The sequence below is a fragment of the Spermophilus citellus genome (genome assembly GCF_964194105.1).
Source record: "Spermophilus citellus genome assembly, chromosome: 8".
Taxonomy (NCBI): domain Eukaryota; kingdom Metazoa; phylum Chordata; class Mammalia; order Rodentia; family Sciuridae; genus Spermophilus; species Spermophilus citellus.
In genome coordinates this window covers 53,911,242-53,925,903 of record NC_138189.1, presented here as the reverse complement: position 1 = coordinate 53,925,903, position 14,662 = coordinate 53,911,242, and the positions used below count along the sequence as shown (strand labels likewise).

General features: G+C 33.1%; 1 protein-coding gene across 4 annotated transcripts in view; it reads right to left on the bottom strand.

Annotated features, from left to right (window-relative positions):
* The window catches only part of YTHDC1 (YTH N6-methyladenosine RNA binding protein C1), a 31,562-nt gene that overhangs the window by 16,338 nt on the left and 562 nt on the right, over window positions 1-14,662 (bottom strand). For 2 of the 4 annotated variants that reach the window (XM_081303570.1, XM_081303571.1), the window contains exons 2-7: window positions 7,365-7,466; window positions 6,737-7,065; window positions 6,189-6,615; window positions 2,618-2,707; window positions 2,099-2,152; window positions 1,377-1,471 (exon numbers count right to left, since the gene is read on the bottom strand). In XM_081303570.1, coding sequence (XP_081159696.1) covers window positions 1,377-1,471; window positions 2,099-2,152; window positions 2,618-2,707; window positions 6,189-6,615; window positions 6,737-7,065; window positions 7,365-7,466 — 1,097 coding nt within the window. The remainder of the gene's footprint in view (window positions 1-1,376; window positions 1,472-2,098; window positions 2,153-2,617; window positions 2,708-6,188; window positions 6,616-6,736; window positions 7,066-7,364; window positions 7,467-14,662) is intronic. The other 2 variants (XM_081303572.1, XM_081303573.1) reach the window with 1 other exon arrangement.

Below are 14,662 nucleotides of genomic sequence, written 5' to 3'. Positions count from 1 at the left end.
TGTAAAGACCACAAATTAATAGTAAATTCAGTTAGTTACAAAAGAGCAAGGTTACTGATTTCAATATGTTTTAAACTCAACACTATATTAAATAAAGAATTACTAGCTGTCAAAATAATGTAGGAATAGATCATGAGAAACTCAGAAAAAATATGGATAAAACTACCAACTTTACAAAATCATTAAAGGAACTAGTAGATTTGGGGGGCAAATTTTATAGGCTGGGAGTCTATATAATAAAACGTCACACAAAATTACTTTAAAATCATAACCATTTACTATAGTAAAATACATGATACTTTAAGGTTAATCACAACTTGTATGTTTGTCTTTCTGAAATTATGTACCTAAACTAAATAATTTCAAATTATTATCAATAAAACCATATGATGAAATTCTGTCAAAATTCTCATATTTTTCAAGTTTTTCTACCTAAGTTCAAATTTTTATGTATCAAAAGACTGAAGCCTATATCTTTACCTAGACCTAAAACAAACTGAATTCTGAAATATTTTAACCAATATTTCTTCATGAAAAATTAAAAGATAAAGTAAGGCAAGAGCTAATTCAGCTCACACAAACTACATTTTCTAACTCACACTAAGTGCTTAATTTACTTTACCTTAATTCCACTTACACTGAATAACAGAATACATTATTGCTAGATGGAATATTTGGTGTACTCGCATGTGCTTGCAAAGTTTTACAGGTAACCCTGGACTTCTTTTAGAAACAGAATATTAATACTAATAGAAATTCAGTTAGAAAAATGTTTATAATGTTTTGATGATTAGCTGAACATCTTGTTACTCAATTTGAACTACAAAACATTACAATAGCTGGTGTAACACAAAAATATATTTTTGATTTCTTTAAAAAGAAGATTATGTTCACAATATCCTATAGGAACCAGGCATATCTGTTTGTGTAAAGTCTTGGGTGGGACTTTAAAGCTAACCCTTTTCTTCTAAATGCAAGTAATTAACTTCTAAGAAATAAAACAAATCTCCATAAAGGAATGTTCTTTATAAAGCTCAAGGTATATAACAAGAACATCTACAGAAAACAAAAACTATTAACTGAAGAAACTTTTACAAGTATTAGTACAATATATTAGCAACTGGATATAGAAATAAAAATAGTCCGTTAAGAGTATGAATTATACAGTCCTTCAACCTTGAATACTGTGCCTCCTCAAATCATTACCATTAGTTGCCTAACTAGCAATAAACCAGACCCCAGAGGCAAATGGGCTGTAGATCTTTAAAGCTTTAATGAAAATCACAGTATCTTATTACACTGGAGATAAGTCAAGTCTACCTTTCAATTTAAAAATTTCAGGATTAGGACATTTTAAGCAGAACTGATGACAATACCTTAGCTTTCGCAAGAGACACATTCTCATGGTTGTTACTCTTTATGAGGAAAAATCTTGCATCCTGAAGTACATATTTGAGTTTACTGGTTTGATCTGGGGGGAGGAGAGGAAGAAAAAAGAAATCCAAATTGATTACCCATAGATGATTATCATACAAAGTGATTTAAACTGTACTAAAATCAGACCTCCAGAACCCAGCTAAACTTTTAAAACTCAACAATCACCCACTCAATCTGAAAAGCTCAGCCACAATACATAATACAGCAAAGCTAAGAAAAGACAACCAGCACTGTGCAAGAAGGTAAACCTAATCTAGTGATGTTCCGATATATCAGATCAGTAATTATAGTATAAAAATAGCTATTAAGTTATGATGAAGTTTTTATAAACTTTTTTATCAAAGACTGATACTAATTCATTAAAGTTGTTAAATGTACATAGAAATAATAAAAAAAAATACACACACCCACACACACACCCCCCACACCATCTCACCATGTGTGTCCAAAACTAAAATATCCTTAGTTGTTTGGTAATATGCAGGAACATGGAGCTTTCTATGGACATGAAACATGGACCTTACTAGGAAAGATACTTTTTTCCTAACTCAATATATCGGAACATTACTACATTAAAAACAACTATTAATGGAGAACCAATAAGGCAAAATAATGACTTTATGAAGCATGCAATGAAAACAATTTCAAATTTAAATGATACCTTTTCGGACAGCACGAACGGAAGATGATAATTTCTCATGCTTCTTTTCTGAACCTGTATTTAGCCAAAGTACATTTGTTCAGATTGAGCTTTAATAGAGATAAGACAAAATTTCTACAGTCTTTGTCACATAAAATTCTCATTCAAGACAAATTATTCTTCCTGGCGCACCCACACACACAAAAAAAGTATTTCTCAATGTGTACGAGTGTTTTGTTTTTTTGGGTTGCTTGAAATTTTTTAAAAATATATTTGAACAGTTTCCCACTCAGAAAACTAGTCACTGAATCATCATCTTCCAAGGGAAAAAAAAAAAGTGAAAATTCCACTTAAGCAGTAACATAACAGGATTAAAATAAGAAAAAGCTTAATTTCCTCTAGAATTATTACACTGAACATGCCAAAAATCAATACTAATAGACATCAACAAGTTCACACTAAACTACTGCCTCCACACACTTTCTAAAGCAGATTACATTAGAATGGTCAGATATAATCACAGAAGTAAAATAATATTACCTGCATATGACTCTGATGCAGAGCTTCCACTTCTATCAAAAACAATTGGTGATATGCCTCTAGCTCTCTTTCTTTCCTTCTTTTTCTCATCTAAAAAAAAAAAAAAAAAAAATCCAAACAATAGTTTTTAAAATGTCACAATATAAAATGAAAACTAACACAGGTATTCAAACAAGAATGTTATCCTTATATATCTGGTTTTCACAAAGGTCTTACATAATCCCTTCTGTTGCCAATGCTCATTACATTTGTTTCTTCAATGCCATTCCTTCTAACAATTTTCTCCCGGGATTCCTTATTTTCTAATTTAATTTAAAATCATGCTTAAAATCTGTGAGGTTTAGGGTAGTGGGGACAGAACTCAGAGGCATTCATTCCACCACTGAACTACATACAAGCCCCGCCCTCTTTTTTTGAGACAAGGTCTTGCTAAATTCTCCAGGATGGACTTAAACTTGAGATCCTCTTTTCTTGGCCTCCCCAGTTGCTGGGACTACAGGATTATACCACTGCTGCTAGCTATACCTAAAAATCTTAATGAAAGAAATATAATCTATGTATTACTATAGGAAAGGCAGGAATCTTCAGAGTACAGAAAAAGTATGCATAACCCATCCTGTAAGAACAATTTCAAGCTTAATTTGGAACTTTATAAGAAGTCTTAAAATAGAAAGCTCTTATGTTTCTTGCCATTTTAACTATATAATAATAAGCTCCTTCATTCTTCAGTTGGGAGATAAGGGGTATGAAGAAAGAAAATGTACAAACAACTTTTATAAAAACAATGGGAAGCTGAAAAATAATTGTTGATCATCCATACAATATCCTACTATATAGAACCCCATAGCTAACTACTTCAAGCTTTAAATATATATTATCTCCTTTAATCCTCAGGGCAATCTCATGAGTTTCTCTCATTTATACATGAGGAAATCTCTGCTTACTTGACCAGGGTCCAATAGTTCCTGAGCAGCTAAACATTCAGACTCATGGTCTTTTGACTTGGGATTATAAGCCCTAAACTCTATTCTTACTGAGCAAAAGCAAAAGATACCTTACTACTATAGTCATAGGTTTAGCTAGCTTAGGGACTTCTTTAAACGATTATATTTTCTCCTTGAATATTTCCTTCCAAGATTCTAAGCATTAGGAATTAGTAAGTTTAAGGGTAATATTTCTTATTGACTTTTTAAAAAGAATGCCTTGTGGTCCCAAGTAAAAGAATTTCTTATTGATAATGAAATCCTGCCCAACTGTTTCTATACAATGTTAAATGTGGTAACAAATAAGAAATCTCCAAAGAACTTTCATCTTTTTTGCATCAGTAACTTAAGTTTATAGTCCTGTGCCTCAATTATTACTCTCAATCAATAGAACATTCATCTAACAATGCATTATCAACTACTGTGTAGTCTGTAAATTACTAATAATTCTGAGGAAATACAGATAAAGTAACTGGTGTCTAGAAATGTCACAGTAACTACAAGTAAACTATGATCCCTTGTATTTCATTAAAATCTGACATCTAATCAAGGAGTTCCAAATCTATCCTTTATTTTGTTATAAAGAAAAACTATAAGAAAAATAACTGCCTGCATATTTATGTAGTATCTAAAACAGGTTCAGCATAAGGAATTTTCTAATTAGAATTTTCCAAAAATAAGGAAAACAAGAATTCCAGGGTTGCTAGGAATTGACATTTCCAGTCCTTTTTATTTTGAGACGGGGTCTCACTAAGTTACTGAAGATCTTGCTATGTTCTTGAGGCCAGCCTCAAAATTGAAAGCCTACTGCCTCAGCCACTCAAATTGCTAAGTAACAGGTATACCATGTTCAAGCCAGGTATCTTTTTTAACCAAATGTTAATAGCAATTCATTATAAAAATTATAGATTACTTTTCAATTTGAAAAGTATTATCAAACACCTAATATACAACTGGCTTATCTTGAAACTCATTTAAAATTCAAATTATTTCAGATCCTACCCATTTAAAAATAAGTTCACATTATTTGACTTAACCAGAATTCAAGACTAAGAAATAAATATTCCTAACAGAGATGGCAAAAAGAAATTTAGAAAATATTCTCAGCTATGCGAAGTGGTGCATGTCAAAGACTCCAAAAACTAAGGAAGTAGGATCCAAAGTTAGAGGCCACCCTTAGTAACTTAGGCAGAATCTGTCTCAAAATAAAAATAAAAGCAGCTGGTGATATATTTCAGTGGGAGATCCCCTAGGTTCAATCACTAGTACAAGCATATGAGCAAGCAACAAGCAAGAAAAGGAAGAAAGAGAAAAATATTCTCTACTTCTGTGGGTGATGGAGAACACACACTTGCCACAATAGGCCATTCATTCATATTACTGATGTATTATTTTATTCCCTATCCATTATAAAATATAAAATATGCATATTCCATTAGTTTGCAAATGCATAATAGGAAGAAAGATTGGAAATTTTTACATCAAATCCAATTATTCATCTATTTGGTTAAACGAATTTTTAACCCTTTAAAAATAAGTCTAAACTCTAAAACCTAAAACTCAAATGAATAAAAGCTGAAAACACTTTTAGCTGTCCATCAGCTCTAATATTTGTACCTATCAAGAGCATAACTCACTAACAATGTACTATCAATAGCAAAATTCTACTATAATGAAACTAAATACATTTCAAAAAAGAATTTCTATTATATTCTAATTGTTAGTACCTTTTGCTTATGTAGCAAATCTGATTACACCTGGCATAAGACAACCATTAGGCCAAAACTATACAGTGCCCAGGGGTCTACAAGTACTCTGACCTTTCTTTCTTACTGTACCCTCTAAATTTCCCTCAAAGAAAGGGTCCCCTCAGCTTAGTGACTGCAACTACCAACAAGACAACATTTCTGTCTCATGGATCAATTAGAAGTAGAGGAAGGATGATACAAAACAGCTTACCCAATCTTTTCACAAAAATTTTATATTCTTTTTTTTCCTCCATCATAAACCTTGACACCTCAGCCCTCTATAGCCCTGTCTCTGTCAACTCAGAGGTACAGAAATGGAAGATGAAGTTTGTGATCCCAAGGAAAAAAGAGGAAGAAATTGTTTGGTTTTGCTGCCGCATAATGGAAATCTAGGATTGATCTACCATGCAAATGTTGTAACACCTTGTGGGAGGCTTTCATGTAAATATACTTCAAGTACATCAATATTAAAACAAGTTGTTGTCAACTGTATTATTAATCCTAAGAACACTACATTGAAAGCTGAAATAATTCTTCCACATAAACAACTGGATTTGTGCTAATTTATAATAAAACCAGTTTGTAGCTAATTTATAATAAAACCAGTTTGTAGCTGAGAATACCTTTACTGATGATGCAAATCTTATTCAAAATTATTCACATATATTGCTAATACCCAATAATATACAATTAGCAACAATACAACAAAATCACAAAACTATCCTATTCATGTTCCCTATAACCTCAAAAATGCATCCTTTAATTTTAACACGTTCAAGAACAAAACCAATCAGTTCCTTAAAAAATTTTTTTAAAAATTTTACATATAAAACAGTGTACCTGATCCATCTGTGCCTGAGCCAGATCTGACAGAACCATCTGTAAAGGAAACAGATTCAGAACCAGAGTCACTGGCCTCACTTCGAGTATCATAATCATTTCCCTCTTCCTTCTGGTCTCTCTCATCCTGTTCATATTCTTCCTCTTCCTCCTCTTCTTCCTCCTCTTCCTCTTCTTCTTCCTCCTCCTCCTCCTCCTCTCCATCTTCATCCACCTCCTCATCTTCCTCTGCATCTTCTTCTACCTCTTCATCTTCCTCTACATCTTCTTCCACTCCTTCCTCTTCATTTTCAGTGTTATTGCCTTGCCCATCAGAAGAACCACTGCTGCCGGTCTCATGGTCGGAGCCATATTCTTCAGAGTTCACTTCTTCCTTAGAAGATTGGCTGGATCGGCTTGGACGTCTATCAACTTCAAGCCCAATTCTCTGATGTTTAAAGAAAAAGGGAATCAGCAGTCACATAACAGACAAAGTCAAGATGAATAAACAGTTCTAAAGCCTCAAAAAGAACTGCTTTCTGTTTTATAATTGCAATAATATTTACTACCTCAGAACCATCTGGTGTAGGAGATTTGCCTCTCCTTTCAGGATCTCTTTTCCGTAGACAAGTTTTTTCAGGTTGACTCTTATAAGGTTCTCTGGAGGTACTGCTCGATAGACGAATTTTCCGGTCAGCATCTAGACGCTTGTTTCTTTCAGATCTTTGATATTCCTCATTTTTATACTCTGTGACCGACTTTCCTTTAGTACTAACTATTCTTTTGTTATTGCTAACAGATGAGCTTAGGGGTTTAGAAACCAATTGTCTTGAATGGACAGAAGGCTTTTGTCGTTTTGTGTCAGTAGATTCCATCCGGTCACTTTTTCTTTTTGACCCTTTAAAATACAATTTTAAAAGACATATAAAAGCATTCCATTAATTTCACCAAAGATTTACAGACTCACAATGTCTTCTGAAATATTTTTACTCTAGAATTAATCTAAAAGAAAACTAATTATTGAACTAAATTTGTACACTTAAAAATAGGTTCTGTTATGTGGAACACAGTTTATGTGCTTTTATGAACTGCGAAAAGAAGTTATAAAAGCACCTTCAGCACCTTCATTTTCTTAAGAAATTTTATTTCCTCTACTTACACTGTTGCTTTGACAATAATAATAGAAATATCACATACCCTTTTTTTCATTTTTATCTTGTTCACTCTCTGGATTATAAAGTTCATCATCCTGTTCTGGTACTTCAGTTAAAATATCATCTAGAACATTAAGTTCTCCATCTGCAAATAAATTTTAAAATTAGGGAAAAATCATTATCATTAAGCATTTGACTACTTAAAAACATAACCCTTAAAAGGAAATTTTATTTCAGATCAAGACACAAAATAAATTTCTATAGAAAGCAAAGTTTATGTACTTAGTACAGAGCTCTGGTCTACAAAGTTAGGAATATACATATCTCATAAAGCATGAAAAAATGGTAAATACCAACTTGTTTAAGTAATCAAACTTGGCATTACTAGTAATGGGACAAATCAACATCATGAACCTTCTGGTATAATGCTCTAAGAATAAGAAAAACTTCTATGACATTCCTATACAAAATACAATATCTTAACCATGGGAGGAAGCATCAAAATAAAAGGGCATCTAGGGTTGGGGATGTAGCTCAGTGGTACAGTACTTGCCTAGCACATGTAAGGCACTGGGTTTGATACTCAATACCACATAATAAATAAATAAAGGTTTAGTGTCCATCTACAACTAAAAATTTTTTTAAAAAGGACATTGAAATACATTTACAGAGATTAAGAGACATAATTGAACACAGTCCATAATCTGAAAGTAACTGGAAAATCTCATGAAATCTAAACAGTTTGTAGATTAGATAATCAATGTTAATTTTATAATTTTGATAATACTATAATTAAGAAAATTCTTAATTTCAGGAAATATACTCAAGGAAAAAATTGTGCCTGTGTGCATATATTCACAAATATACACGGAGAAAATGAGAGAGATGGAGGAAGACAGAAAAAATGAGATAAAATGTTGACCTTTACAGAATGTGATTGAAGCTTATAAAAAATTTCTTTGTCATATTTCTATAGCTATTCTATTTATCTGAAATTATATCCAATTAAAAAGCTAAAAAAACCTACTAATACACTAAACAATCAAATAAATTTAGATCCTGCTGGTATAGACTATAAAAGTACCATTTGTTCAGAAAAAGCAACTGTAACTACATTGACACAGTCAATGATCACAAAAACGTGGAACTCAGTTTTGTCTCCCTACCCCATAATGCAGAACTAAAATCAATATTAAAAATACATATAAGTGCCACTTTCAATTGATTTTTTAAATATAATGCACTAAAGATAATGGTAAATGTTTTAACATTAAGCAGTGGCAAAAGGATGTATAAAGTTATGAAACTCATAAGACAAAATAAGTATATTTATGGCTATAACCAAAAAGCAAAGCCCATTCAAAGTCAAGTTTATTAGCTTGGACTCTATAGTCAAGTTAAATGGTTTTCAAATTTCCCCAAAGGGGAAATAAACAGTGACTGAAGATACCTCAAAAATTAATACAGGCAATAAGAAGAGAAACAAGGTTACACAGAAAATGCAAATAGTAAGTTTCTATTTAAGAAAGATATTTGAAAATTACTGTTTAGAATGGCATAACACATAATTTTTGGGGAGGTATAAATACTAATCTGTATTTCACCAGATTAGTATTTTATGAGTTGTAATTCTGTTCAATTATTTTTTAAATGCAATTGAAAATCAAGATAAGCCCAACAAAAAGGCTTTTCTCATCTGATTTGTATTATACTAAAAAAAATTCAAGATCTGAATGGTGGCAAGTACCATTTTTAAGCTTTATCTGGTAAAAATAAAAACACATTAAATAGTTTGATAGCAGCAAAACAAATTTTGCAAATGTTTAATAATTATTGGTTCACAGTTCTATCAGTAAAGAAAGTGGAATCAACAAGTCTTAACAGAATCAAATACATTTGTAAAAGACAAAAAGAAAAACTGAAAAACTATCAAAAACATATAATACAGTGATACAAACATCTTTTCATGGAGTCATTGATTTCAATTAGAAATATCAACCCAAAAGCCTAAACATTCACATGAAATTATATATTATGTGCTAAATAAAGAAAAATTATGGTAAATTTCAGCAGCATGCCTAAATCATTGTTATCCTTTAAAAAAGAGTATATTGCTCAAAAAAGTTTAAACATTCAAATTCAGATACTGGTTATAGTTGTAGAAAGCAACTACAGACGTTTTCAATGTAACGAATATAAACCAATGTTTACGTAATAAAATATCTTGTCACTTGAACATTTTAGCACTTTCACACATATCACATAGACATCATATGAAGCAATTAAGAACTGTTTATCATTCATTACTTTGCAGATAAAGAAAGAGCCCAGAGGTTCAAGTTGACCAAATACAGTTGTTTAGTACAGATGGATGCAAGTTCAGGCTTCCAAAACCTATAGTCATTTATGAAGGAACATTAAACACACTTTTTTAAGAAACATATAAAGGGCACCACACAAATGCAAACATCAAAAGGTAGTATGCACCAGATTAATTTCAAATTAGAACATCAGAATGTTCTAACATCAGTATTTCCTACATTGTAACAGTTATGTTTTAATTTACTTAATACTAAAAAAATACTAAAAAATCATCAGTAGCATCCACACTCTATGGTGTACATAGTTTTATCCATGTTATTCTTAGATTAATAAACCTGTGTGGTTTTATCACAAATTAGCAAACTAAATCTTGAACAAATTTGGCCCATGACTTGTGTTTATGTATGTCCTGCAAGTAGAAAGCGTGTATTTAAGGTGTCTTTGAATTTCCTGAGCCATTTTTTCAACCAGATTCTAACAAACCCTGTCCCTCTTGATTATATAATGATCAGGCTACATGATACATAAATCCTGGTCCAGAAGGCAAAACCAAATCCTCTTTCTTTGATAAAATAAGTACATGCATGCCCTAATTATCTACGGCTGCATAAGATATCACCCCAAAACTTGGTGGGTGAAAACAGTAACAATCATTTTTCATTACTCGTGGTTTTGGAGATTAACTAGGGTTCTCTCATGTGGTTGTGTCAGATGACTGGGGATAGAAGACTTGCTCATTCACATGTCTGGCTAGGGTCTAGGCTGGGATGACTAAAAATAGGTAGAGCATCTTAGACATTTCTCTCCAATGACAACTCTCTATTATGGAAGTTTTAGGGTAGGGGTATTTCTTACATGGTGATTTAGGAATCTAAATGTCTATGTTCTAACACAGAAAAGACCAGGCAGATCCCAACACTCAGAATAGTATTTTATTCACAGAGGTAATTATAAAACAGCCTATTAGGTTCAAAGATAGGGGGTTTACACATCCTTTATTATTGGCAGGAGTGTCCATCTTCATAGACTAAGGTACAACATCACTGATAGAATATTATGGAACCATCATCACATATGTGGTCCACTGTTGATTGAAACGTTATTTTAGGGCCAATGACTGTACTTTGTAAAAGTGGAAGAAGGCTAAAGCAGACAATTCTATTCCAGTGGATCTGCTGCACTAACAGAATGCAATCACTATTGTCACATTTCCAAATTTTTCAATTGAAACACGCAGTTCAGATTTTATTTGGAATTACCTGACTTTTAAATAATGCCTCAGCCAGGTGAGGTGGTACAGGCCACCTCAGAGTCCCAGCAACTTAGGAAGCTGAAACAGAGCACCTAAAGTTTGAGACCAGTCTAAGCCCTGCCTTGAAAATAAGTCTGGGGTTGTAGCTCAGAGGTAAAGTTCCTTTTGGGTCAATCCCCAGTAGCGCAATAAATAAAGTAACTAAATTAAAATGTTGTTTCAATTGTTTAAAAAAGTAGACTGCTAGCTTTAATCTTTACTTTCACAGTATTTTATGCTTATGCGCTGCATTATGTTTACTGATAACAAGCTAGCAGAATCTTGGTTAATTTTACCAACTATTGGCAAACAGTTTGAGATGAAGATACTGATTTCCAAGTATAGGAGGTAAAACAAGGAAATAAAAAGAACAAAACCCATTATTTTTAGAGTTTATTAAAACTAAAAAGATACTAAAAGGCTTTTCTGTTGCTTAATTGTGGGATTTTTGTTTTAGGAAAACATGTGAACTGCTTTTTTAATTCATTCTCCATTATACCAGAAATTTAGTTTAATTTTGAAATTCCTGGCCCAAGAAAGTCACAAATCTTAACTTCAAGTGTAGAAAATTAACCTTTATCTGAAACAAAGTCATTTTTCTAATCACTGAAGCTTGTGGGTCTCACAAGATACGGGGTGGGGGAGACTATTTCAAGGTCTAGCATTAGATAGACCAAGATTTAATACTCAAATTAAAAAAAAGAGGTTAAATATATTACACAAACCAAAGTACATTATTTTTTTGTTGTTGTTTATTTCAATTCACTTACTTAGTTGCAGGGTCTGGCAATGGGGCAAGATTTCCTGGAACATTCCCTTGTATTATCTTGCAAAGTACATTTTACATTGGTTTCTCAGCTACTTGGGTACTAGGGATTGAACTCGGGGTACTTGACCATTGAGCCACATCCCCAGCCCTACTTTGTATTTTATTTAGAGAGAGGGTCTCACTGAGTTGCTTAGCACCTCATAGGTGCTGAGGCTAGCTTTGAACTCAAGATCCTCCTGTCTCAGCCTCCCAAGCGGCTGGGATTACAGGCACGGCTGAGAATGAAGTCCAAACTTGGATCTCCATCCCAATTCAAATTTCTAACTTCAACTGAAGTTACTGGATAGACAATTGTATTTTAAGGATTTAAACAGTGAGGACGGCCAGGTATGTATATATGTGTGTATAACAACATACTTTCATGTGCTTTCCTGTTTTTGTCTGTAACAAACCTCAACTTTGGGCTTTATATTTCACACATCATATAACTAGTCATTTCTTTTTCCTTTGTGATACTGAGGATTGAACCCATGGGTGCTCTAACACTCACCCACATCCTTAGCCCTCCCCATTTTTTTTTTAAGTTTTAGTTTGAGATTGGGTCTGCCTCTAAGTTGCCCAGGCTGGCCTTGAACTTGAAATCCTCCTGCCTCAGCTTCAAGGCACAATCACTGCATCAAAGATTCAGGGTAAACATGAGAAACATACTTCCTGCCCTCTTGAAGCTTCCACTCTGGTAATGTGGAATGCAAGTTACTTTAGAAAGTGGAAGGACATATACATTTTGGATTAATTTTTAAAAAATGTCATCTATAGAGAACTCTAAAAGTATATGCAATAAAATTTATACAGATGTTTATGGTGACAGAAAAGATGTGTATTTCCTCATTAAAGAAAAATGTATATACTGTTAATTAACATCAACATGGCAACATCTTTCAAATCCACTTTTTTAACAAATAATCACCACAGGAATCACAGGGAGCTGACAATTTGTCCGGTTATACAGAATTCAGCTTCTAGGTATGAGTATCATAGAAGCACTATAGAAATTAATGTGTTTATAACATAGCTCATACACAAAGCTCAATAATTCAAGAACTCCATGACAGTCTAACTGTTCTGTAAATAAAATATAGTTAGTGCAAATTTCTGCAACTTACACTCATTTTTTTTAATCAAATTTTAAACCATTTGAGGAATCATTTAAGAAGGGACTTAAGGTTTGCAGTGTTACTACAATTCTTAGGGAGTTAATCTTTTACAAATTTTCTAATGTTTTGTATAACTCATGACACTAAAGTACTTATGTTCCCACTTTTCATTGTTTAAGAGACAGATGAGTCAAATACTGATCCTTTATCTATAATCATGGGTGTGACAATGATCAAGTGATGCATGTTGTAGATCAGAACTCTTTAGAAATTAAATAAATGTCACTTCCAGTAGGTATGTGCTATTTTCTGTGTTGCCCAGAAATAATATTTGTTATAAACTAAAAAATATAAGCACTTATATCAGAATTTTAAAGAATTCAGTTATGGAAATTAAGTTTAAAAAAAAAAAGAAACTTGGTAACTAACACAAGGCAAAACCCTTTCCAAAAGGTGGAAAGTCATCATAGGTAGCACTGATAGGTTTCATTACTATCTCTCAGTAATAAACTTCATGTATTTAAACTGCACCATCATCACTAAATCTATTTGTAAAATAAATCCTTTAAGCCAGTATCATTTTTCTTCTTCAATGTGCATTATTGTCTGCACTATGACTTTAAGCATCTTCAATTACTCATTTTTGTGTTTGGTTAATCTGGTCTACCACAACCACCAAACCTTCCACACATATAGTTCATAAATTACACCCTGGCCATCCAATGTTGAATGACTTCTTGTTGCTTAAGATCTTCTCACTTTACTATTAAAAAGAGGTTTCCTTTACTCACCCCATGCCCTCCCCCCCATGTTTATATTATTCTGAATTTCTCAAGAAAGTGGGAACTTTGGGGAGTTTCAAGGTGTGGGGGGGAAATCAAATTGCTATAATCTAATTAATGAAATTATTTAGGACAAGGGCATTATCTTAAACATAATCCATTCCCCAAGCTTACTCTTCTTATCCAAGAACAATTCACTGAAAACAAAGACTCTCCTGAGACAGCAACCAGAAAATTTTAGGAGGATCATAGGCTTAATGCAAACTGATTCTAGAATCCACTTAAAAGATACCCAGCCCAATGAGCTAGCCATATAGAAGAGACCTGAGAGATACAGTGCAGATACTCTGCAATGTTTTCATCAACTAGAACTATTGCAAGGCTATCATGATAATCTATGGGTTGAAAATGATCTTCAGGCAGTATCCAATCTAGACCACTCTGAAGACGACATTCACTGGTTCTTCCCTCCAACTCTCCATAACTTGTAACTTGCAAATAATTTGTTCCCGGTTGTACCCTCCCTGTGGGAGCTACGCACGTTCTAGCAGAATGGTTGCCAGGGTGCTTTTTTTTTTTTTTTTGGAAAGGCTTACGAAGTCGCATAGTTATATTTTCAAGCACCAGGCTTTCAAAAATAATAACTCTAGGAATAAAACGGGATTATCCTTGCCACTTCTGCTATTTAACAGTAACAGTCTTTAATTATTTGTAGCTATTTCTCGAGAATAATACACCTGTACCACTTAAACACATTCATTTAACTAGACTACCAGCGTTGATTGTGGCATTAAGGGTTTTTGAAATTTGGCCTAACAAAAAGGTTATTCGGAAAATACGCATTACATCCGCATAACCCTACCAGGAAATAAGCCCAGGGGCCTGCAACTCTGAACAAGCCCTTGCTCAGCCACTCCCAACACAGCTAAAAGGAAAGTCAGGGGTGGAATCTGGATCAAAGAAAAATCCTGTGCGAAAAGAAGTGTTAGGCCATATGGAGACGGAGGACGAAAGGACAGGCCT